This window comes from Canis lupus, chromosome X (assembly GCF_003254725.2).
Source record: "Canis lupus dingo isolate Sandy chromosome X, ASM325472v2, whole genome shotgun sequence".
Lineage (NCBI taxonomy): Eukaryota > Metazoa > Chordata > Mammalia > Carnivora > Canidae > Canis > Canis lupus.
In genome coordinates, this window is record NC_064281.1 from 29,808,514 (window position 1) to 29,831,525 (window position 23,012).

A 23,012-nucleotide genomic window follows, 5' to 3' on the forward strand; every position below is an offset into this window, starting at 1 on the left:
TCAACTATGTTTCCTACTTAGCCCCTGAAGGTCTGATCTGCCTCCTGAATTTTGGATTTCACAGGGGTTGTAACTTCTGGGTTGGTCTTGGGAGACAGCTGCACCTCAACAGTGTTGGGGAATGTAAGACATCCTCTAGGAAAAAGGGACTTAAATCCTACTGTTCCCAAAAGAACTAGAGGTTGTCATACCACTTACCCTTCATCAGGGTGAGCTGAGGGCTCATAGGAGATCATGACATCTAAGTTTTAAGATCAGTCCTACAAGGCTGAATAAATTTTCCTAAGAAGGCTTGGGCAGCATTGACAATTAGGCCAAATTAGACTGAGAACTGTTCTCTACCCTCCTGCCATTTTCTCTGATGCACAAAAAGTTTGGGGCTCCCTCTTCCCATCATGCTGGCAAAGCCCATATCTCGCTCTCTCTTTTCTTTAAAAAACTAATATTTTATTTAGCCCAATATGCCCTGAATATTATCATTTTAATATGTAGTCAGTATAAAGATAAGATGTTTTGCATTCTTTCTCACTCTTTTTCTCATACTATGTTTTAGAAATCTAGTGTGCATTTTATAACATAGCTCACACCAGCCACATTTCAAGCATTCAATAGTCATATGTGGCTAGTGCCTATTGTATTGGACAGCACAACTCTATTTAGCCCACAGTCCTAGTTTTCTTCCTGTGGAAAGCAATCAACACCCTTGTATACAGGTGTGAAGGGAAGCAATGAGCTCAGTCAGTCATGACCTGCTTCTTGAAAGCCCATTTCTTTTCTCAATCAAACCCACACAGTGAACAGAACAAAGGCTTTAACAATAAGGCATTTTCATTGCACAAATCAGATCAGTGTGGGGCAGGCAGTTCCAAGGACGGGTGATTTGGAGGCTGGAGAAATTCATCTCAGCCATCTCATGTAGAGTCAATACTGTCCATGGAAAACAGAAACCTCTGGAAAACAGCAGCAGGTTCCAGCTCAGATCTGGGTGCTGAGTCATGTCCACACTGAAACCATCTGTAGGTCAGGAAATGATGATCCCTAATGGGTTCACATCACTCATGACTCCCTCCAGGAAATAGGAGAGAGGGTAAAGGTGTGCCTTACCTGAGCACACTGGGGGGACAGACACATACTGTGGGGTCCTGACTGCCGGCAGAAGTGCAGTGGTCTCCGCAACAGATGCAGGCAATGGCATTGCTCAGATCAAGTGAAGGCCCTGGGAAGATTAGAAAATGTAAAGTAGGTCCTGAACCCCGCCCCCCACACACACACCTGGCACTTACAGTTTTCTCCCCAGCGTGGAGAGCTAGATGTACGAAGTTCAACTTCAGGGTGTTGACTCCATCTCAAAGGCCACCTTGCAGAGATTTTCTCTTTTGTGAGTCATGCTGTGTGGAGCAAGGAGAAAGCACGTTCCCTGCTCTCTTAAGGCCTCCCTCAGTGTAAGGTTCCTGGTGCTAAATGAACTTAAAAGATGAAGCTGAAGGATCACCAAAACTCACACACATGGGAAGCCTTTCTTTTTTTTTTTTTGAAATAATTCTTTTTTTGTAAATTTATTTTTTATTGGTGTTCAGTTTGCCAACATATAGAATAACACCCAGTGCTCATCCCATCAAGTGCCCCCCTCAGTGCCCGTCACCCAGTTGCCCCCACCCCCCACCCATCTCCCCTTCCCCCACCCCTAGTTCGTTTCCCAGAGTTAGGAGTCTTCATGTTCTGTCTCCCTTTCTGATATTTCCTACCCATTTCTTCTCCCTTCCCCTCTATTCCCTTTCACTATTATTTATATTCCCCAAATGAATGAGACCATATAATGTTTGTCCTTCTCCGATTGACTTATTTCACTCAGAATAATACCCTCCAGTTCCATCCACGTTGAAGCAAATGGTGGGTATTTGTCGTTTCTAATGGCTGAGGAATATTCCATTGTATACATAGACCACATCTTCTTTATCCATTCATCTTTCCATGGACACCGAGGCTCGAGAAGCCTTTCATTGGTATGAAATTTTATGTGCCAAGCCAGGTGGGAGTATCTCCCATCAGCCCTCCCACATTCGCTGAACACATGCGGCTTTGCTCTGGTGTTGTGTCTCCAGTGCATACTGACGCTGGACTTGTCATGAAAGAATTTTCCTCATTCTTTTCATCCATACGCTTTGCTGTGGTGTGACTTTTCTTGTGTTGAATAAGGTGGGGATGGCTGATGTAGGCTTTCCCACATTCACTGCACACATAAGGCCTTGTTCCACTGTGAATTCTCTTATGTACTTTTACGTAGGAGCTGTGGCTAAAGAATTTCCCACATCTATCGCACTTGTAGGACTTTTCTCCAGTGTGGCTTTTCTGGTGCTCAGCAAGCGCATCTTTGTGGAGAAAGGCTTTCCCACATCTGCTGCACATAAAAGGCCTTTCTCCACTGTGAGTTTTCTGGTGCTGCGTAAGTGTATCTTTGCGGCCAAAGGCTTTCCCACATTCACTGCATTCAAAAGGTTTTGCTCCAGTGTGAATTCTCTGGTGCTGAATAAGATGGGATTTTCTGATAAAAGATTTCCCACATTCAGCACAGTCATTAGACCTTGATCCCATGTGAACTCTCTGGTGTTCTTGGCGGCTGGAGTTGCAGACAAAAACATCCCCACAATCATTGTACTTGTAAGGCTTTTCTCCAGTGTGGATTTTCTGGTGTTGGACACATTTGTCTTTGTTGCTAAAAGTTTTCCCACATTCACTGCACTTGCAATCTTTTTGTCCAACATGAAAGGCTTCCTCACACTGGCTCCTGGTGCATGGCTTCTCCTCATCTTGAGTCACATGGGGCTGGACAAGTCCAGAGCTGGCCAAGGAGTCCTCCTCATCCTTCTTTCAAGTGAAGACCTTCTCTGACATGTGGCTTCTGCAGCTCTTCACAAAGGAGGCTTGGTCATTTTCTTTTCTAGGGACTGCCTCTCCACTGTGCTGCCTCAGGATTTGGTCAATGTTGACAGTGACCCAGAAGGTTCTTCCACATGATCTACATGGGTGTGGCTGATGCCCAAGGGATGTGCCCTGATGCCCAGACAGACACAAAATGTCTTTCAAGATCGGGTCACACATATTACACAAGTGGCTCTTTGGGATAGAAGGACTCACTCTGAGAATTCTCACCTGTGAGTCTTTTATAGAAACACCGTGCTCAAAAGATTCATCTTCATTTTCTACTTTATGACAAGGGCAAAGTCTCCCCTGGACCATCCTTGCCTCGGCTGGACCTATCGCCACATTTTCAGAAACTATAGGCTCTCTCACTGGCCGTGGTTGGGGAATTGGGGAAATTGCAAATCCCACTGAGGTCACCAGTAGAAAGTTCTCCAGAATCACAGTACAGTATAGACGTTTCTGAGCATCAAGTAGCTCCCACTCCTCTTGGGTGAAGTATATACAAACATCCTCAAAGGTTATAAGGTTGTGGGCTGCATCCGACTGCGCACCAGCCTCCGCCATGGCTATAGTATCAAGGCCCTGAAAGGGCGGCCTCAGCAGATGTGAGGAAGTACAAGGCCCAAGATCGTCCACACCATGGTCAGGAACACCAAATCGCCACACAAAGGGACAACACACAAAACTAAAGCTGGGCTAACAAAGCAGAGACGTAGGCCTCAACCTCAAAAATGGCTCCCGTTAGGTCATGGAAAAAACGATGGAGACACAGCCTCTGCCTAGTGCTTCTGGCTGTTTCTCTGATGAACCAAAATGAAATAGAATGGAGCATGGTCCAATGAGTGGAGGCTAGAAGTCCCGCCCAGAGGTGGCCTTATATACATATATTCATATATATATGTATATGTATATATATATATTTTAGTGAAGGAGGGGCTGGCTTTCTTAGATTGGAAAGAGGAAAGGAAGTTTCATTTGGGAAACGTGACTTCAGGTAATGTTAAAGTTCATAGTTCTCAGATTCATTCAAAACCATCCAAATGTCTCCATTCCAGATTTCATAGTCCTGAGTAATTTTTTTAATGATTCATTGTTGGTCTACAGGGTAGCTATTAGTTAGTTTTTGTGTGTGTGTATGTAGATCTTGTATTTAGGCACTGCTGAATTCCCTCTTTAGTTCTGTTTGTCAGTTGGTTATTTAGATTGATTATATAGATGATCATAACCACTGAAAATATTTTATTTCCTATTTTCCAACAGAAAATCCATCCAACTGTTGCATCCATTTGCCACTTATTTTTTCTCTCTCATCTTTTGCAGTGGCTAGAACCTTTAGGACAGTGTTGATTAGTAGTGGTGATAAGAGATAACTTTTTAAATTTCTGAACTTAATTTGCATCTTATACTGTATTTGCTATATTTGGTAGATACATTTATGAAAGTTGTTTGCCAAGGTTTTTTTTTTTCATGAATGTTTGCTGGATATCATTCAGTGATATATTGGCCTATGTTTAGTCATGTTTTTTTCTCATTTAGGTACTTTATTTTAGTGAATTAACTTGGGAAATTTTCTTAAATTGTGCTATCCTTGTAATGTTGAGATTAAATCATTGGTCATGAGTTCATTACAATGAAGTATTGATTGTGAATTGCTGATACTCTGTTTGGATTTTGCTTCTGTGTTTATAAGTTTTTTTAATATATGTTTTTGCTTTCTTGTGCTTTTCTGCCTTGGGGGCCACAGACATTACTAAGCTTAGAAAGTGAGAAATTGTCTATTTTCTGTCCTATATATTGGAATATTTTTATAGTTGAAATTGGCTTTTTAAAAAAGTTTAGTAGGTCTGATATCTTTGTGGTTCTAAAAATTTTTCTACTCTTTCTTTGATTTTATGATTTTCTTCATGATGGGCCACTTTGCTGGTTTATATTTCCCTAGAATTTTTTTTCATGTTATCTAGGTTTTCATATTTATTTCTGCTATGTTGGTCACTGTATTTTGTTATTTGTACCTTTATTTAATGCTTTTTTACAGCTTTATTGCAATATAATGCTGAATAAAATCGTAGGTATTTAAAGTATACAATGTGATGATTTGATACGTATATATTATTAAATGATTACCACAATCAAGTTAATTAACATATCCTTCATTATATATAGTTACTTTTTATTCTGTGTGTGCATAGTGAGAGTGCTTAGGATCCCCTATACTCAGCAAATTTCAAGTCGACTATACAGTATGATTAACATAGTCACTATGTTGTATGTTAGGTCCCAATAACTTATGCATCTTATATTTTCGTTTGGTTTCAAGTTTTTATTTAAATTCCAGTTGATTAACATATAGTGTAATATTAGTTTCAGGAGTAGAATTTAGTGATTAATCACTTATGTATCTTCCCCAGTGCTCATCACAATAAGTGCCCTCTTTAAATACCCATCACCTATTTAACCCATTCCCCTGCCCACTTCCAGCAACCCTCAGTTTGTTCTCTAAAATTAAGAGTCTGTTTTATGGTTTGCCTCTCTCTCTTCCCCCTGCCCCCATGTTCATCTGTTTCATTTCTGAAATTCCACACATGAGTGAAATCATATGGTATTTGTCTCTGACTGACTTACTTCCCTTAGCATAATATACAGTAGCTCTATGTTGCTGCAAATGGCAAGACTTCATTCTCTTTGATGCCTGAGTAATATTCCATTGTATATATGTATCACCTCTTCATCCATTCATCAGTCAATGGACAGTGGCGCTCTTTCCATAATGTACCTGTTATTGATAATGGTCAATGTTGGGGTGCATGTGTCCCTTTGAATCAGTATTTTTGTATCCTTTGGGTAAATAACTAGTAGTACAATTGCTGGATTGTAGGGTAGTTCTATCTTTTGAGAGACCCTCATACTGTTTTCCAGAGTGGCTGCACCAGGTTGCATTCCCACCAACAGTGTAAGAGGGTTTCCCTTTCTCTCCATCCTTCCCAACATCCGTTATTTCCTGCATTGTTAATTTTAGCTATTCTGATAGATATGAGATGATATCTCATTGTAGTTTTGATTTGTATTTCTCTGATGATGAATCATGATGAGCATCTTTTCATGTGTCTGTTAATCATCTGGATGTCTTCTTTGGAAAAATGTCAATGCATGTCTTCTGCCTATTTCTTAACTGGATTATTTGGTTTTTAGGATGTTAAGTTTGACAAGTTCCTTATAGATTTTTGATTCTAACCCTTTTTCAGATATTTCATCTGCAAACATCTTCTTCCATTCCATCAATTGCCTTTTAGTTTTGTTGATTATTTCCTTCCCTGTGCAGAATCTTTCTATCTCAATGAAGTCCCAATAGTTCATTTTTGCTCTTGTTTCCCTTGCCTCCAGAGACGTGTCTAGTAAGTTGCTATTGCTGATGTCAAAGAGGTTGCTGCCTATGTTCTTCTCTGAGATTTTGATGGTCTCCTGTCTCACAGTTAGCTGTTTTATCCATTTTGAATGTATTTTTGTGTATGGTGTGAGGAAAAATATGATATGGAACACTCACTAATTTGCATGTCATCCTCACACAGGGGCCATGCTAATCTCCTCTGTATCATTCCAGTTTAAGTGTATGTGCTGCTGAAGAGAGCATGAGAACTTATTCACCTTATAATGGAAAGTTTGACCCCTTCTTTGATCAGCATCTCCCATTTTTGCCTCTATCTAGATTGTGGTGACCACCATTCTACTATCTTTTTCTATGAGTTTGGCTTTTGTTTTGTTTTGTTTAGATTCTATATATGAGTGAGTACATATGGTATTCATCTTTCCATGTCTACATTATTTCATTTAGCATAAGTACTCCAGATTTATCCATATTGTCACAGCAGCAGGATTTCCTTCTTTTTATGGCTGAATACTATTCCTTTAAATATACACATATCATTTTCTTTAACCATTCATCCATTGATGAACATTTAGCTTGTTTCCATATCTTGTGAATAGTGTTGCAATGAACATGGGAGTGCAAATATCTCTTCAAAATACTGATTTAGTTTCTTTTGGATAAATACTCAGAAGTGGGATTCCTGGGTCATAGGTATGGTATTTAATCTTAAGTGGTTGGTTACTTAATAATTAGGTACCCATTTTTCACTGCTGATGTTTATTCACATCTTCATTCTCTCTCTCTCCTTTTTTTGGAGATTTTATTTAAAGTCAAGTTAGTTAATGTATAGTGTAGCATTAGTTTCAGGGGTGGAATTTAGTGATTTATCACTTGCATACAATACCCAGTGCTCATCACAACAAGTGCCCTCCTTAATGCCCATTACCCAATTACCCCATCCTCCTACCCACCTGTCTTCCAGCAACCCTCCTACCCACCTCTCTTCCAGCAACTCTATAGCTAAGAGTCCTTTTTGGTTTGCCTCTCTTTCTATTTTCATCTTATTTTATTTTTTCTTCCCTTCCCCTATGTTCATCTGTTTTGTTTCTTAAATTCCATATCTGAGTGAAATCATATGGTATTTGTCTTTCTCTGACTTATTTCACTTAGCGTCATGGACTCTAGTTCCTTCCATGTTGTTGCACATGGCAAGATTTCATTCTTTTTGATGGCTGAGTAATATTACATTATATATATATATATATATATATATATATATATATATATATGCCACATCTTTTGTATTCACTCATCAATTGATGAACATTTGGGCATTTTCCATATTTTGGCTATTGTGGATAGTGTTGCTATAAACACTGGGGTGCATGTGCCTCTTTGAATCACTATATTTGTATTCTTTCTATAAATGTCTAGTAGTGCAATTGTTGGGTTGTAGCGTAGCTGTATTTTTAACTTTTTGAGGAAACTCCATATTGTTTTCTAGAGTGGCTGCACCAGTTTGCATTCCAACCAACAGTGCAAAAGGATCATACACTTTGGGGGGATGGAAAGGTAGTGGGAAACTATTAAATTTTTTCTACTGATCAAAACATCTCGTAAATATATTGCTTCTGGATAAAAATTATCTCTATTCCTCTGAACCTAGATGTTTGAAATTATAAAGACAGAATTTTATTATTTTTAGGTTCGCTTCTTTCCACTTCTGTTGAGTCATGACCAATGGCCATCTGACTGAATAAGTTACAAAAGGAAGAAAGAAATATCCAGAATGAGGGAACTTTGTTTCATTCTTCTTAAATATCATCTCTTTCCTGATGCTGACTCCATTCTCTTTCTTTTTCATGACCTGTTCTCTCTTCACTCTTTCTTCATGCTACAACTTGCAAAATCAGGCACTTGGAAGAAGACAAAAACTTTATGACCTTTATCAAGATGAAGGAGATTCACCATACTGATCACTGAGCAGAAGAAATTGTAAAATGGAACTTTTAATATTTTAAAGCCATTTGGAATACAGTTCACATGAATGATTCTGTAAAATGTACAAATCGGTACCCTGGGGAATTTGCACTGACAGCCATGGGAGGAAGACATGCGGGAGTAGCTTTTAATTGCATATTTAATTGACCTTGTAGGAAAATGAATCTCATATTTTAACTGAGTACAATTACATAAAGATTGGAAAATATTATTATCTAAAAAAGTTACTCAGACTATTTGATGTTATTATTAGAATCATATAATGTCTATACTCTGCATTTTTTCAACAGTACTAAGACAATCACCATTCTGCTTTATAGCAGAGGGGTAGAAGGTAGTTAGGAGATGAATTAAAGCATACCTCTTGCCAGCATTTTTAGTAATTTATGATAATTAACTTTATGAAAGACTCTCTAACAAGTTTTCAGACATCATTTTGAAACTATCAGATACATAGTTAATACAGCTAATGTGTAATTTTAAGGTGGCTTTTTGCCTTTCCAACCAATTGGATATTAATGTAATTTACAACTAAGTAAAATTAGTAATTTTTACTTTGGATAGAGCTAAAGAGATTGTTGTTTTAAAGAATAAATATGGCTGTTTTTCCCAAGGGCATTTGTCCTAAGAAAACATCTTTTATTTATTTTTTTTCAGCAGTAGAATCTAGTGATTTATCACTTATATATAGCACCCAGTGCTTATCATAACTAGTGCCCTCTTAAGAGGCATCGCCCATTAAGAAGAAGATGTGGTATATATGCACAATGGAATACTACTCAGCCATCAAAAAAAGAAATCTTGCCATTTGCAATGACATGGATGGAACTAGATGGTATTATGCTAAGCGAAATAAGTCAATCAGCAAAAGACAATTATCCTATGATCTCATTCGTATGTGGAATTTAAGAAACAAAAAAAGAGGACCATGGGGAAAGGAGGAAAAAATAAAACAAGACAAAATCAGAGAGGGAGACAAATCCTAAGAGACTCTTAATCATAAACGAAGTGAGGGTTGCTGGAGGGGTGGGAGGTGGAGGGATGGGGTAACTGAGTGATGTAATGAGCACTGGGTATTATAAGCACAGAGATTTTTTAAAAAGATTTATTTATTCATGAGAGACACACAGAGAGAGGCAGAGACATAGGCAGAGGGAGAAGCAGGCTCCTGGGAGGGAGCCCCGTACAGGAAATGATCCCAGTACTCTGGAATCACCATCTGAGCCAAAGGCAGATGCTCAACCACTGAGCCACCCAGGTGCCCTGAGCACTGGGTATTATAAAAGAATGAGGAATCATGGAACTCTTCCTCTGAAACTAATAATACACCATATGTTAATTAATTGAATTTAAATTTTAAAAATGTGAAAATAATTTAGAAAAAGAGTACATCTTTTAGATAACATATTTAGAAAAAGGCATTGGCTCATCTAAAAATAGTACCCAGCTAAAGTCATGTGTATACGGGAAAATAGATAATTTTAGAAGGTATAAGGTAAGAAATGATCACTATTTAATATGAGGGAAAGCAAAGGTATTTTCTCAGACCTATGATATAGACCAGGCAGTTAAGTGCCATGACTGGCAATGATTTTGGGTGAAAATAGAGAACTGTAAGGACACATAGCAACTGTGACCTACACTTCTGTTTAGCATTACATGAGTTGCAGTGATGGCTCTCAGAATAAAAACCATGAAACATCTGGCAGTGTTTAACGCCACATCCCACTGCTGCCATCTTAGGCTGCATTAAAAGAAATAATATCGGGGATTCCTGGGTGGCGCAGCGGGTTAGCGCCTTCCTTTGGCCCAGGACGTGATCCTGGAGACCCAGGATCGAATCCCACATCGGGTTCCCGGTGCATGAAGCCTGCTTCTGCCTCTCTTTCCCTCTCTCTCTCTGTGTGTGTGACTATCATTAAAAAAAAAAAAAAAAGAAAAAGAAATAGTATCTAGTTTACAGAAGGGGAGAGTCCTACTGTATTGATCAGAAACTACTTTTCTTAATTCATCCTAAGTGTAGCTCAAGGGAAGTGACCCAGAGCAACAATGTAAAGCATGGAAACAGAATTCTTTTGATTTTTTTAGCCAAGAGTGTAGACTCCAGGGGACATCAGTTGTATTCGTTCCAAAATCTTAGAGCTCTTATGGAGAAAACAATTTGATTTAGTTAGTTCTATTTTAGCAATAAATAATGGAGAGATTAACTTACTAGATGTATGGCCCAGTGCCACAATAAATCTTTATACTAACCACAATACACTCTGAGGTAACATGGTAGATGATCAGGCCCAATTTACTGTGGATTTTTGGCTAAAATTTATGGGTGATTGTTAAAGTCCTCAGATACTGGAAATGCAACATTGCATAAAGTAGGATGCATAAGGCCTATGCTTTACATACTGGGAAGAACAGTGTTCCCGTTGACGTAAGGAAAAGTAAAGACATACGTTACTCTTCACAACACAGAATCAGAGCAGGGAGAGGACAAATAGCTGTGTAGACTGTAGTAGCACTGTTCAGAAAAGCTTGCCAGCCAGTATCTTGGGAGCTTCATTCATTTAGCATCAACAAGAAGGAAGATACCAAACATCAAGCAGGAAGATAGTGGGCTAGAAACTAAGGGTATGAAGTCAAAGAAGAAATAGTTACTGCCTCTAAACTATCCTACTAATGAGATATAAAATATGAGGCTGTGTTTATATGTATGTGCATGTCTGAGCATGAATTCTGAAGGTGGTCTTTATATTCTGAAGAGAATATGTATTAGGTTAGTTTTGTTTTTCAACACCCATGTTTAATTTATTCAAGTCAGAAATGAAAACACTTGATTTCTCTTTTTAAAAATATTTTATTTATTCATGAGAGACACACAGGGAGCGAGAGGCAGAGACACAGGCAGAGGGAGAAGCAGGCTCCATGCAGGGAGCCAGATGAGGGTCTCAATCCCGGGACCCCAGGATCATGCCTTGAGCCGAAGGCAGACGCCCAACCGCTGAGCCACCCCGGTGTCCCTCACTTGATTTCTATATAGACTTTAAAATCTCATTATTTTATTATTTGCAACCTCAAAAACTTAACTATCACTTTTATTTTAATTTATTTATAGATTTTTTTCTTTGTTTATTTGATGCATAGAGAGAAAGTCCAAGAGAGCACAAGCAGAGCGAGCGGCAGAGGGAGAGGGAGAAGCAGACTCCCCCTGAAGGGTAGCCGGACGTTGGGCTGATCATGACCTGAGCCGAAGGCAGATGCTCAGCGACTTAGCCACCCAGGTGCCCTTGTTGCCAAATTCTGCATCTGCGCCGGTGTGGATTAGGGAACAGGGCTGAGTGTTGGGGGAGAGGTTATTGTGGCTAGGGCCAGGGTGCTGGGGGTGCTGTTCTGGGGCCAGCAGAGGGTGATGAGTTTCTCTGTGTTTACATTTAGCTGATATGGAGTGGAGTGCGTGTGTCTTGCGTGCCTGTGCACCCCCATATTTATGTAAGTGGCAGTGGGGTCCCCACTTGGTCTCACCCGGGGAGCCTGCTGTGTACATATGGAGGAGGAGAAGGAGGTACTAATCATATAGTGCTCCCACCTCTGCTGTGGGCATGCCCTGCACAGTTGCCTACAGCCTGTCCCCTGAAACCAAGCAGTGGCCTTTCTCCTTCCTCTACACCCTCCCTTTCCGTGTGATTGCTCTGTAGTTTCTTCTTAATTCACAAATTCTTGTTCTTCTCCCCTCTAGTCTTCAACTTGTGATCCGTAACTTATTTGTCTGGCTTCTCGGAAACACTTTTGTAGGTTTGTCTTCAGGTATTCTTATAGATATCTTTCAGAAAATGGTTATTTCATGTGATTTTTTATGGAATTTGTTCTAGTAAATCATTCTTCCATCACGTGGCAACATTAAAATGGTTCAGCATTGGGTACATTTAATTTAATTTCTTTCTTTTAAAAGAAATTAAAAAAAAAAAGAAATTTTTAGGGCAGCCCCAGTGGCTCAGCGGTTGAGCGTCTGCCTTCCGCCCAGGGCTGATCCTAGAGTCCCGGGATCGGGTCCCACATGGGGCTCCCTGCATGGAGCCTGTTTCTCCCTCTGCCTGTGTCTCTGCCTCTCTCTCTGTGCCTCTCATGAATAAATAAAATCTTTAGAAAAAAGAAATTTTTATACCCCAGGACCTCCTTCTTTCACTTTCTTAACAGCAAAGGACTTAAGGACATTTTCTCAGCGTGAGGAGCATATTAAAGGATGAAGGCTAATGCTGTCTGGGCTGACTTCCTCAGTTGTAACTCAGGCTCATAATTTGGATATTTATGGTAGAAGCTTCTAACAATTAGAGTTTTTAATAGTGGATCAGCCTGCCTGACAAAGTAATGAACTTCATGTTGCTGGGAAAGTTCCAGAAGGTGCTGTATGAACACCACCATTTAAGGTTGCTTCTGGGGGATTCCTTATTGATTTTGGAGCTGGGCTAGATAAAAAGTAAGTGCTTTCTCAGATATACTAGTGACTCTTGATATTATTTTTTAAAAATCACAGATTTAATAAAAGCAAAGAAATTTCAGGTCTTTATGAGGCACTGATTTATATTGTAGTTTTTCACAGCAACCTAAGATTTTCTTTTCATGTTAAGATTTACCAGAAAAAAAGTGCTTAAAAGTAGTATCTCTGTTTGTTTTGTGGGTATTTTCTGTTGTTAGAAAAGCTATGTCCTTTATAATAGATGTATGTCTAAGCATTGAAAATTATTTCTAATTAGTAATAATTTCTCCTTTATTCTTCACTAGTTATAAAAACACTGTATTCTGTAATACATAATTTTATCTATATTCAGAGAAATACCAGAAGTCAAATTCATGGCTCTGATTCAGAAACTGTAGTCCTTAATCATGAACCAGATTCAACATATTCTTCCAAGTAAACATATGTTGAAATATGTACTATATATTTTCTTGCTTTAGAGAGAGAAAGTTCAAATTTCATTTCTAATTTTATTAAGCAGTGCTTTTTTATTCATGGAGCTCTTTCATAAGAAATGTATTCTTAATTTTTTTTCCAAGGGGAGGTGAGGGAAGTTTTTCTTTCTTTTTTTTTTTGTGACTCAGTTTTCTTGTATCTCATTTTTAAAAGAAAGATAGACAAAATCATCTTTGCTCCAACATTGGGGGTTATTCATCAGTTTGAGGGAAGGTTATTGATTTGGGGGCAAAAGGTTCAAAGATGGCAGCTGAAGCGATTGTACTCAAGTTTATGGGGGCACTTAGTGCCTTGGGGGTTCAAAAGAGGCAATCAAACCCTGTAAAGACTTTTAAAAATCAAAATATACCCAAGGCCTTTGGCTATGTATGGTTCATATTTTGAAATAAATTCAATTTACAAAGCATTTAAACCAAAAATCATTACCAGATAGAGTGAATGTGTCTAAAGATCCACTAAAAGAGGAAATTATGTAAATACTAAGCACTTCAGGGATGTTCAAAGCCACTGAAAAATCTGACACTCACCACTGGATATATACCTATTAAATGATCTCCACTCCCTCCAGGTTGCTTTTTTTTTTTTTTTGCCAACTTATATAGGCAGATTTTGCAAAAATGTTCTGTGTCGTAAAATTTGTATTACTAAAAAAATTAAAACAAACAAATTATGACCATGAATCTCCTTTACAACGACTTTAGCATTTTCCGGCTGATCACCTTGTTATAGGCAGATTTGGAGGTTCAGGTGAGGGCTGGCGGTTCTGTGTGAGTTAAGAGGAGGATGAACGGTTTGTTGTCATCTATACATGGGTCACTAGCTTGTCACATAACTACAATTTAGGGCCTCACAGTGCTCAGGAACGAAGATAGCATTAGAGATAATTACTGAAACTTTTTTTCAGCTCTTTGAGTATTTTTGCCTTTTTTAAAAAATCTCCCAATACTTCACATTTACTTGAAATGCCTGAGTGAATTTCAACATCTTCCCTTTCTGGTATGTGAGATGAGAGTTCTGCTCACTTAGCACTGCAGTAATCCTCATTACTTTGCAGCATATTTCAAAGCTTTTTTTTTAAGTTTTATTTTTGGGGGAGAGGGTATGCACCTGCACAAGCAGGGGTGGGGAGGTGAGGGTGGGGGAGGTCAGAAGGAGAGGGAGAAGCAGACTCCCCGCTAAGCAGGGAGCCTGTCAAGACAACAAAGAACTTGACCCAGGACCCCAGGATTATGACCTGAGCTGAAGGCAGACATTTAACCAACTGAGCCACCCAGGTGCCTCATTTCAAAGCTTTTTCTTTCCTAAATTCTGTGCCAACAGTTCCTAAGAACCTACTTCTCCTTCACTGTGGGGCATAGAAAGATTAACTAAATTTGATCCTTCTCCACCAAGAGCACAAATAACTAGAGTTCAAGTTGGCATCTTAAAGGAAAGAGCAAGTCAAAATTGCACAGCAGAGAAATTGCCTCTAGTTGGTGAGATTAGCAGAGGCTTCAGCACCTTTCAACTGGCCTTGGAAATGGGCAGAACACTGATAGATGCGTATGGGCCAGGAGCCTGTGTTGATTCTTCTCTGTACTTCATCTTCTACTCTTTTGAATGCATGACATAAGTCTTTGGTCCAGGTCTACTGTCTAAACCACTTGTTACAGCTACCTTCCCATGATCAAGTCCTCTGCTCTAAAATCAGTCCTCACTTTGACTGAACTCTTAATGGCATTTGACTGAATTCATTTATTCTTCTTGAAACAGTGTCTTTTCTTGGCTTTTGGGATACTGCCCTGTTCTCTTGATTTCCTCTGTGCCTTGCTGGCCAAGCTTGATTCTGGCTTCCTTTCTGTGACCTACTTTTATAGATCTCTAAATTTCGGTGTGCCACAGAGGTGAGTACTCAGACATCTCTCATTTCAGTAGGTCAGGAGTTCTTCAACCTAGTTGTACATTAGAGGAGTTTTAAAAATTCACCAATACTCTGGTTTCCCCGCAGAGATTCGGATTCAGTTGCTCTGGAGATGGGAGAGGGGATCAGTATTTTATTTTAAAGCTTCCCCAGTTAATTGAAATTGTACCAGGGTTGAGAATGGCTGAATGGAGTGAACTCATGCAGTTCAATGACCCCAAATGACACACAAAAAATCTGGTTATTCAAATGGAAATCTCCATCCTTGAGCTGTCCCTTGAACTCCAGACTCATAATTAAAGGATTGACTAGATATTTCCACTTTGCTGTCTAATGCCCATTTTCAAGGTTAGCAAGTCAAAAATCGACCTTTTGATTCCCCAACTAAATCTGCTCCTTGTCCAGTCAGTGTTTCTTATCTCCGAAGATGGCACATGTCATAATTCAGCCCACTGCTTAGGGCCCAAATTTAGGAGTCATCCAGGATTCTTCCCATTCTTTGATTTCTCATGTCCAATTGTTAGCAAATCTTTGTTTCTGATTTCATATTAATCTTTAATTTTCTCATTTCTTACCACCTCCATGCCAATTTCCCCAGCCTAAGCCACAATCATCTCTTACTTGGATTGGTCCCATAGTCTCCTAACTCCTGTCCTATGTTCACTTTTTCCACCACCCCCACAGTCTCTGTACACCTGCAAAGTGATCTTTCTGAAAAATAAATAAAATCATATCACTCCCCTCTTCTCCAACCTCTAAATACTTTATATGGCACTGAGAATAAATCCTGTAGCTTTACTACAGTCTGTAGCGTTAGAGGATTGGCTTCTGGTTATTCTGACCTTGTTTCTTACCTTCTTTTTTTTGAAACCCCTCACTCAAGGTATATCAGCCACCCTGGTTTCCTTGCTATTCCTCTTACCACTTCACATAATCCTGTCAAGGTCCTTTGTACCTACCATTACACAAATCCCAATATAATGTGTCCAGCTCTCTTACATCATTCAGATTACTGTTCAAATGTCACTCCTGTCAGGGAGTGCTTCCCTGAGTGCTAGAATTTAGGTAGTAACCTCTATCCCCTTATTTTGTTTTATTTTTCATACCTGACATTTTATTATGTTCCCTTACTTAATACTTATTTACTTAATCTTCTCATTGAATACAGGCCCCTTTAACATAGGGAGGGATATTGTTTTCTTCACCATCGCATCTCTAGCATCTAGAACAGTATGTAGTATGTAGCAGGCAGGTACTCACTGAATGAATTGATGAATGTGTGTATGAATATAAGGAGAGGGATTTCAGGCCAAAGAAGTATTATAAACAATGTCATGGAAACAAGAAAAAGTTACCCTATTTGGGAGAAGACCATATTTGGTTGAAAGGTTCTTGGAGAGGAGTAGCAAGAGATGGTTCTAGAAAAGGAGGTACAAGTCAGGTTGTGGAGAACCCTAAACAATTCACACGGACTTTAGGAAATGGAAAGCCACAGAAGATTTTTTTTTTTAGGTGGGCTATTTATTTGATTGAATTAAGGCTAAAAGTCAAATGATTTGGTAACTGAATAGAAGGGGTGGTTAAGGGAGAAGGAAGGGCTAAATATGATTTTCAGATGTTAGGCCTTGGTTAATGGAAAGAATGTTAATGGCATCAAGAAAAAGAAAGAAGACAGAAAATAGTGGATATTGTTGTTTTCCTTTTAGTGTAATTGGTAGATTTGAAGTTGGGAAAAATAATCCTTTTAATTCTGGATATGTTGTTTAAGGGGCTTGGGAAATATTCATGTAGAGATGTCTAAGAATCATTTGTACATAAGGATATGGAATTTGAGAGAGAAATCAGGGCTAAAGTTCAAGGATCGAAAATTCTGCCCTGAGGAAAAGATGAGATTGTGGAGGTAGATATGCATATTAACTAGGAATCGTGAGGTAAGAAATAAGAGGCTACTGTGGAATCTTAGGATATGTTACTTTAAAAGGTGGTGTGAGAACTAACAACATGGGAAAACCAAAGATTAGAGAAATAGGAGCAAACCTCCATGGGCTATAACATCATGAGAGCTAAGGGAATAAAGAGTTGGAGAAGTTAATCATCGGTTTAAGTACTGCAGAGGATTTGAAGAGGGTGAAGAGATAAAGCTTTTGATTATCAAAAGAAAAATTGTAACTGTGGAGGTGTGGATTGGCGCTTGGAAGAACTTAGAAGGATGTGGAAGGATAGTATCTTTATAAAGTAGCAGGGTTGAGAAAAGAAATGTTTAAGAAGAGAAAAAAATGAGTCATAACCCCAAATCAAGCAAAATAAATTTTAGAGGAAGAAACAAAAACTTTAGAAGGGAGTATGGGTAATTCAGAGTAAAGCCCCAAGCATCAAAGTGCAAGGTGACTGTGTTAGCCCTAGAAAGAAATATACATGTCCCATCTTCTCACCCAAGAAGGAAACATAAGAGAAAAGAAAGAGAGGAGAGGGAGGTGGATGGAGTAGAGGTGAGAAAGCACATGTTAAATAGTTAAAATCTCAGTAATGTTAGAAATAAAATCATCTGTTTGGATTTGGTGCAAAATAGGGAGGGAAAGGACTTGGCTAACAAAGGTGATAGGATTATGATCACTACTATGTTGACACCTTTTCCTCCTGACCTACGCTTTAACAAGTGATGTATATTTACTTACATTTAAGTTTATAAAAATGCACAAATAAAAAATTGCATTTAAATGTAAAGTCTATCACTGTTGTAATTTATAAAGATGCTTTTTCTTTGAATGATAAGAAATATAAAATATCAGTCTTGGTATTTCTTAAAATTCACAGTTCTTAAAATACACAGTTAAAATACACAGTTTTCTGAATGAGGACAAACATACATCTATTTTGATGGCTTTAAAGATGATACCAAGGAGTCTTCAATCCCAACAAAGCTGTGAAATATCTGCTCATAAGTAGTTAATGGTCTCTCTTTCTTGCATAAGAGCATCACTATAGTTTTCTTAATTGTATGCAAATTATATAGAGAGTTCTAGAAATCTTTCTTATAAATGAATTGATTCATATAAAGTGCTTAGAGCATAGAATAGCTCCTGACATAAAGTATGCAGTCAATGATGTTAACTATAATTCGACATCATCATGACCATCATGATTGTTGTTATAAAGGGGAATGTGAATTTGGATTGCTAAATTGTGTAAAATGTTGATTTATTCTATATTTATTGATATTATCATGGATTTGTAAAAATTTGAAATATACTGTGAAGACTTCTTACTGACTTTTTGATACTTGATCATAAAAATTTTACCTATTCATTTTCAATGTCAAGGCACTGATCAATATTAATATAATTGATATCATGTAACTATCATAGTTAATGTCATGAGAATTCCACTGTAGCTTGGCATTAATTAAACATACTATGAAATTGAGTAGCTTAGTCTTCTGAAGTGAATTAGTATTCATCAAAATAACACCAATCATAATGGATTCATTAGATATTAATGTGAATGTCATATATATATTTCCACAAAGGTTTCATTGCAATCATCATTCATGCATTATTGTAATAAAGGACATAAATGGCAGAAAGTACATTGTTAATCTATTCAATGTATTTTTGTTCTTTAAAATTTTATCCTATTACAGGAAAAGAGTTCAATTTTTCTTATATTTCAGACTCGGAAATTTTTTATATATTACAGATTAGATTTGGGTTTTTTCATTTTTTCCAGTTTTATTGAGATGTGATTGACATAGAACATTTTGTAAGTTTAAGGTATACAACATGTTTATTTATTTATTTATTTATTTATTTATTTATTTATTTATTTATTTATTAACATGTTGATTTAATATATACTGCAAAGTGATCGCCACTATAGTGTTAACAAACACTGCCATCATGTCACTTAATTATCATTTCTTGTTTGTGGTGAGAACATTTAAATCTACTCTCTTAGCAACTTTCAAGTATTTAATACAGTATTATTAATTATAATTACCATACTGTACTTTAGATCCTTAGAATTTGTTTATAAGTGGACATTTGTAATCTTTAAACAACATCTCCCCATTTCCCCCACACCCCAGCCCCTGGTGACCACTACTGTACTTTGTTTCTATGAGATCATTTTTTTTTTAGATTTCACATATAAGTGAGATTATAGAGTATTTGTCTTTCTCTAACTTAATTTGCTTGGCATGATGTTCTCGAGGTTCTTTTGTATTATTACTGGGTGAATAGCATTCCATTGTTAATATATACCACATTTTTATTCATTCATCTGTTGGCATGTACTTAGGTTGTTTCCTTGTCTTGGCTATTATGAATAATACTGCAGTGAACATGGAAGTGCAAATATCATTTGAAATCCAGTTTTCATTTCCTTTGCATATATACTCAGAAGTGAAATTGCTGGATCATATGGTCATTTCATTTTTAGTTTTTTAGGAACCTCCATACTGTTTTCCAAAGTGGCTGTGCCAATTTACACTCCCATCAACAGTGTACAGAGGTTTCCTTTTCTCCACATCCTTGCCAACACTTAGTGCCTCTTGACTTTTTGGTAGTAGCTATTTGAACAGGTGTGAAGTGATAGATCATTTGGTTTTGATTTACATTTTCCTGATGATGAGTGATGTTAAGCACCTTTTCATATACCTGTTGGCCGTCTGGATGTCTTTGGAGAAATGTCTATTCTGATTCTCTGTGCATTTTAAAAATCAGATTTTTTCTTTTTTGCTATTAAGTTGTGTGAGTTCTTTATATATTTTGGATATTAACATCTTATCAGATACATGATTTCCAAGTATTTTCTCCCATTTATTAGGTTGCCTGTTTATTTTGTTGATTTCTTTTGCTATGCAACTTTTTAAAAGAAAGATTTTATTTATTTATTTGAGAGAGAGAGAGAGAGAGAAAGAGTGTGTGTACAGGGGAGGGAGGGGCAGAGGGATAAGTAGACTCCCTGCTGAGTGAGGAGCCTGGCATGGGGGTGTGATCCCAGGACTCTGAGATCATGACCTGAACCAAAGTCAAATGCTTAACTGACTAAGCCACCCAGGTGCCCCTATGCAGCTTTTTATTTTGTAGTCCCACTTGTTTATTTTTGCTCTTGATGCTTGAATTGTTGCTATAATATCCAAAAAGTTATAGCCAAGACCAATGTCAAGGAGCTTTTCCCCTAAGGTTTCTTCTTTGTCGTTATGGTTTCAGTCCTTACATTGAAGCCTTTAATCCATTCTGAGTTAATTTGTATGTGGTGTATGATGAGATGCTGCTTTATTCTTCTGTGTGTAAGCATCCAGTTTTCCCAGCATCATTTATTGAATGGGCTATCTTTTCTCAATTGACTATTCTGGCACCCTTGCCAAATATTAGTTGGAGGTATATGTGAAGGTTTATTTCTGGGCCCTTGATTCCTTCCCATTGGTCTGTGTCCGTGTCTATGGCAGTACCATATTGTTCGGATTACTGTAGTGTTGTAGTATAATTTGAAAATCAGGAAGGGTGATGTCACCAGCTTGTTTCTTCTTTCTCAGGATTGTTTTGGCTATTCAGTATTTTTTGTAATTCCATACAGAATTATGGAATGTTTGTTCTATTTCAGTGAGAAATGCTGTTGGAATTTTGATAAGGAATGCATTGAATCTGTAGATGGCTTTGGGCAGTATGGATCTTTTAACGATATTAGTTCTTCTGATCGATGGATGCAGGGTATCTTTACATTTGTTTGTGTCTTCTTCAGTTTCTTTCATCAATGTCTTATAGTTTTCAGTGTATAGATCTTTCACATCCTTGATTAAATTTATGAAATTTATTCCTAAACATTTTGTCGTTTTTGATGCTATTGTAAATGCAATTCTTTCTTTTTCACGTCTTGTTGATTTCCATGTGTTGATTTTGTATCCTGCAATTTGACCAAATTTATTGATTTAACAGTTCTCTAGTGGAGTGTTTAGGATTTTATATATATAGGATCATATGATCAATAAACAAAGACAATTTTATTTCTTCCTGTCCAATTTAGATACCATTTGTTTCTTTTTACTGCCTGGTTGCTCTGGCTAGGACTCCTAGTACTGTGTTCAATAAGAATAGTGAGAGTGGGGATGCCTGGGTGGCTTAGTGGTTGAGTGTCTATCTTCGGCTCAGGGCATGATCCTAGGGTTCTGGGATCAAGTTCCACATCGAACTCCCCGCAGGGTCTGCTTCTCCCTCTGCCTGTGTCTCTGCCTCTCTCTGTGTCACTCATGAATAAATATATAAAATCTTTATATAAAAAAAAGAGTGGTGAGAGTGGGTACCCTTGTCTAGTTCCTGGTATCAGAAGAAAACCTTTCAAAGTTTCACCATTTAGTATAATGTTGGCTGTGGGTTTGTCATATGTGGATGGCCTTTATTGCCATGAGGTATGTTCTTTCTGGACCCATTTTGTTGAGGGTTTTTACCATGAAAGGATGGTGCGTTTTTTTCAAATGTTTTTTTCTTCATCTATTGAGATGGTCATATGACTTTTATCTTTCATTCCACTAATGTGGTATAGCACATTTACTGATTTTTGTATGTTGAACTATCTTTGTATCCCAGGTATAAATCTCACTTGATCGTGGTATGTGATCCTTTTAATGTGCTGTAGAATTTGTTTTGCTAATATTTGGTTGAGAATTTTTGCATGTATATTTATCAGAGATATACATCTATGGTTTTCTGGGAATGTCCTTTGGTATTAGGGTGGTGCCAGCCTCAAAAAGTGAGTTTTGGTGTGTTCCTTCCTCTTCAAGTTTTGGAAGAGTTTGAGAAGAATTGGCATTAATTCTTCTTTAAATGTTTGGCAGAATTCATCAGGAAAACCATATAGTCCTGGGCTTTTCTTTGTTGGGAGATTTTTGATTACTGACTCAATTTCCTTATCCTTTATTGGTCTGTTTAGATTTTCTATTTCTTCATGACTCAGTCTGAACAGGGAGCCCAATGTGGGGCTTGATCCCAAGACCCTGGGATCATGACCTGAGCTGAAGGCAGACGCTTAACCAACTGAGTCACTCAGCACCCCTGTTTTAGGATATTTTTTTAAATTTTTTTTATAAATTTATTTTTTATTGGTGTTCAATTTGCCAACAAATAGAATAACACCCAGTGCTCATCCCATCAAGTGCCCCCCTCGGTGGTAGGATATTTTTTAATTTCAATTTTGATTTCTTCTTTGATCCATTGATAATTCAGGAATATAGTGTTTAATATCCATATTCATGAATTTTCCAGTTTTCCTCCTGTTATTGATTTTTAGTTTCAGACCATTGTGGTCAAAAAAGATACTTGTTATGATTTCAAATGTTTTTAATTTGCTAAGGCTTATTTTGTGAATTATCATATGATTTATGATTTAGAATATTCTGTGCGTGCTTAAGAAGAATGTATATTCTGTTGCCACTTAACAGAATGGTCTATATATGTGTTAGATCCATTTGCTCTAAAGTGTGATGGAAGTCCAATGTTTTGTGTTGATTTTTCTGTCTGTTCTGGATTACCAAAAGCAGAGTATTAAAGATCCCTAATATCACTATACTGTTGTCTATTTCTACCTTCAGATTTGTTAGTATTTGCTTAATGTATTTAGGTGCTCTGATGTTGGTTGCATACATATTTGTGATTGTTATGCCTTATCTTTAAAAATAAAAGTCCATTTTATGTTGGTAAGAATTTAACTTCAATTACATACAAAATGCTACCCTGTCAATCCTCCTTTCTTATGTTTGTGATGTCACAGTTTACATCTTTTTATATTGTGTATCCATTAATAGATTGTTGTAGCTGTAGTTATTTTTAATACATTTTTACCTTTTATCCTTTACTCTAGAGTTAACT

The 23,012-nt window shown here is 37.6% G+C and overlaps 1 protein-coding gene and 1 non-coding gene across 2 annotated transcripts in view; both read right to left on the reverse strand.

Annotated features, from left to right (window-relative positions):
• Positions 1-2,013: 2,013 nt before the first annotated feature.
• Positions 2,014-23,012, reverse strand: part of LOC112655411 (zinc finger protein 773-like) — a 40,863-nt gene continuing 19,864 nt past the window's right edge. The window contains exons 2-3 of the mRNA XM_035712284.1: positions 3,151-3,618; positions 2,014-2,865 (exon numbers count right to left, since the gene is read on the reverse strand). Of these exons, the coding sequence (XP_035568177.1) occupies positions 2,014-2,865; positions 3,151-3,618 (1,320 nt within the window). The remainder of the gene's footprint in view (positions 2,866-3,150; positions 3,619-23,012) is intronic.
• Positions 6,440-6,550, reverse strand: LOC112655979 (U6 spliceosomal RNA). The gene has a single exon (XR_003134001.1). It is a non-coding gene; the product is annotated as a U6 spliceosomal RNA (small nuclear RNA).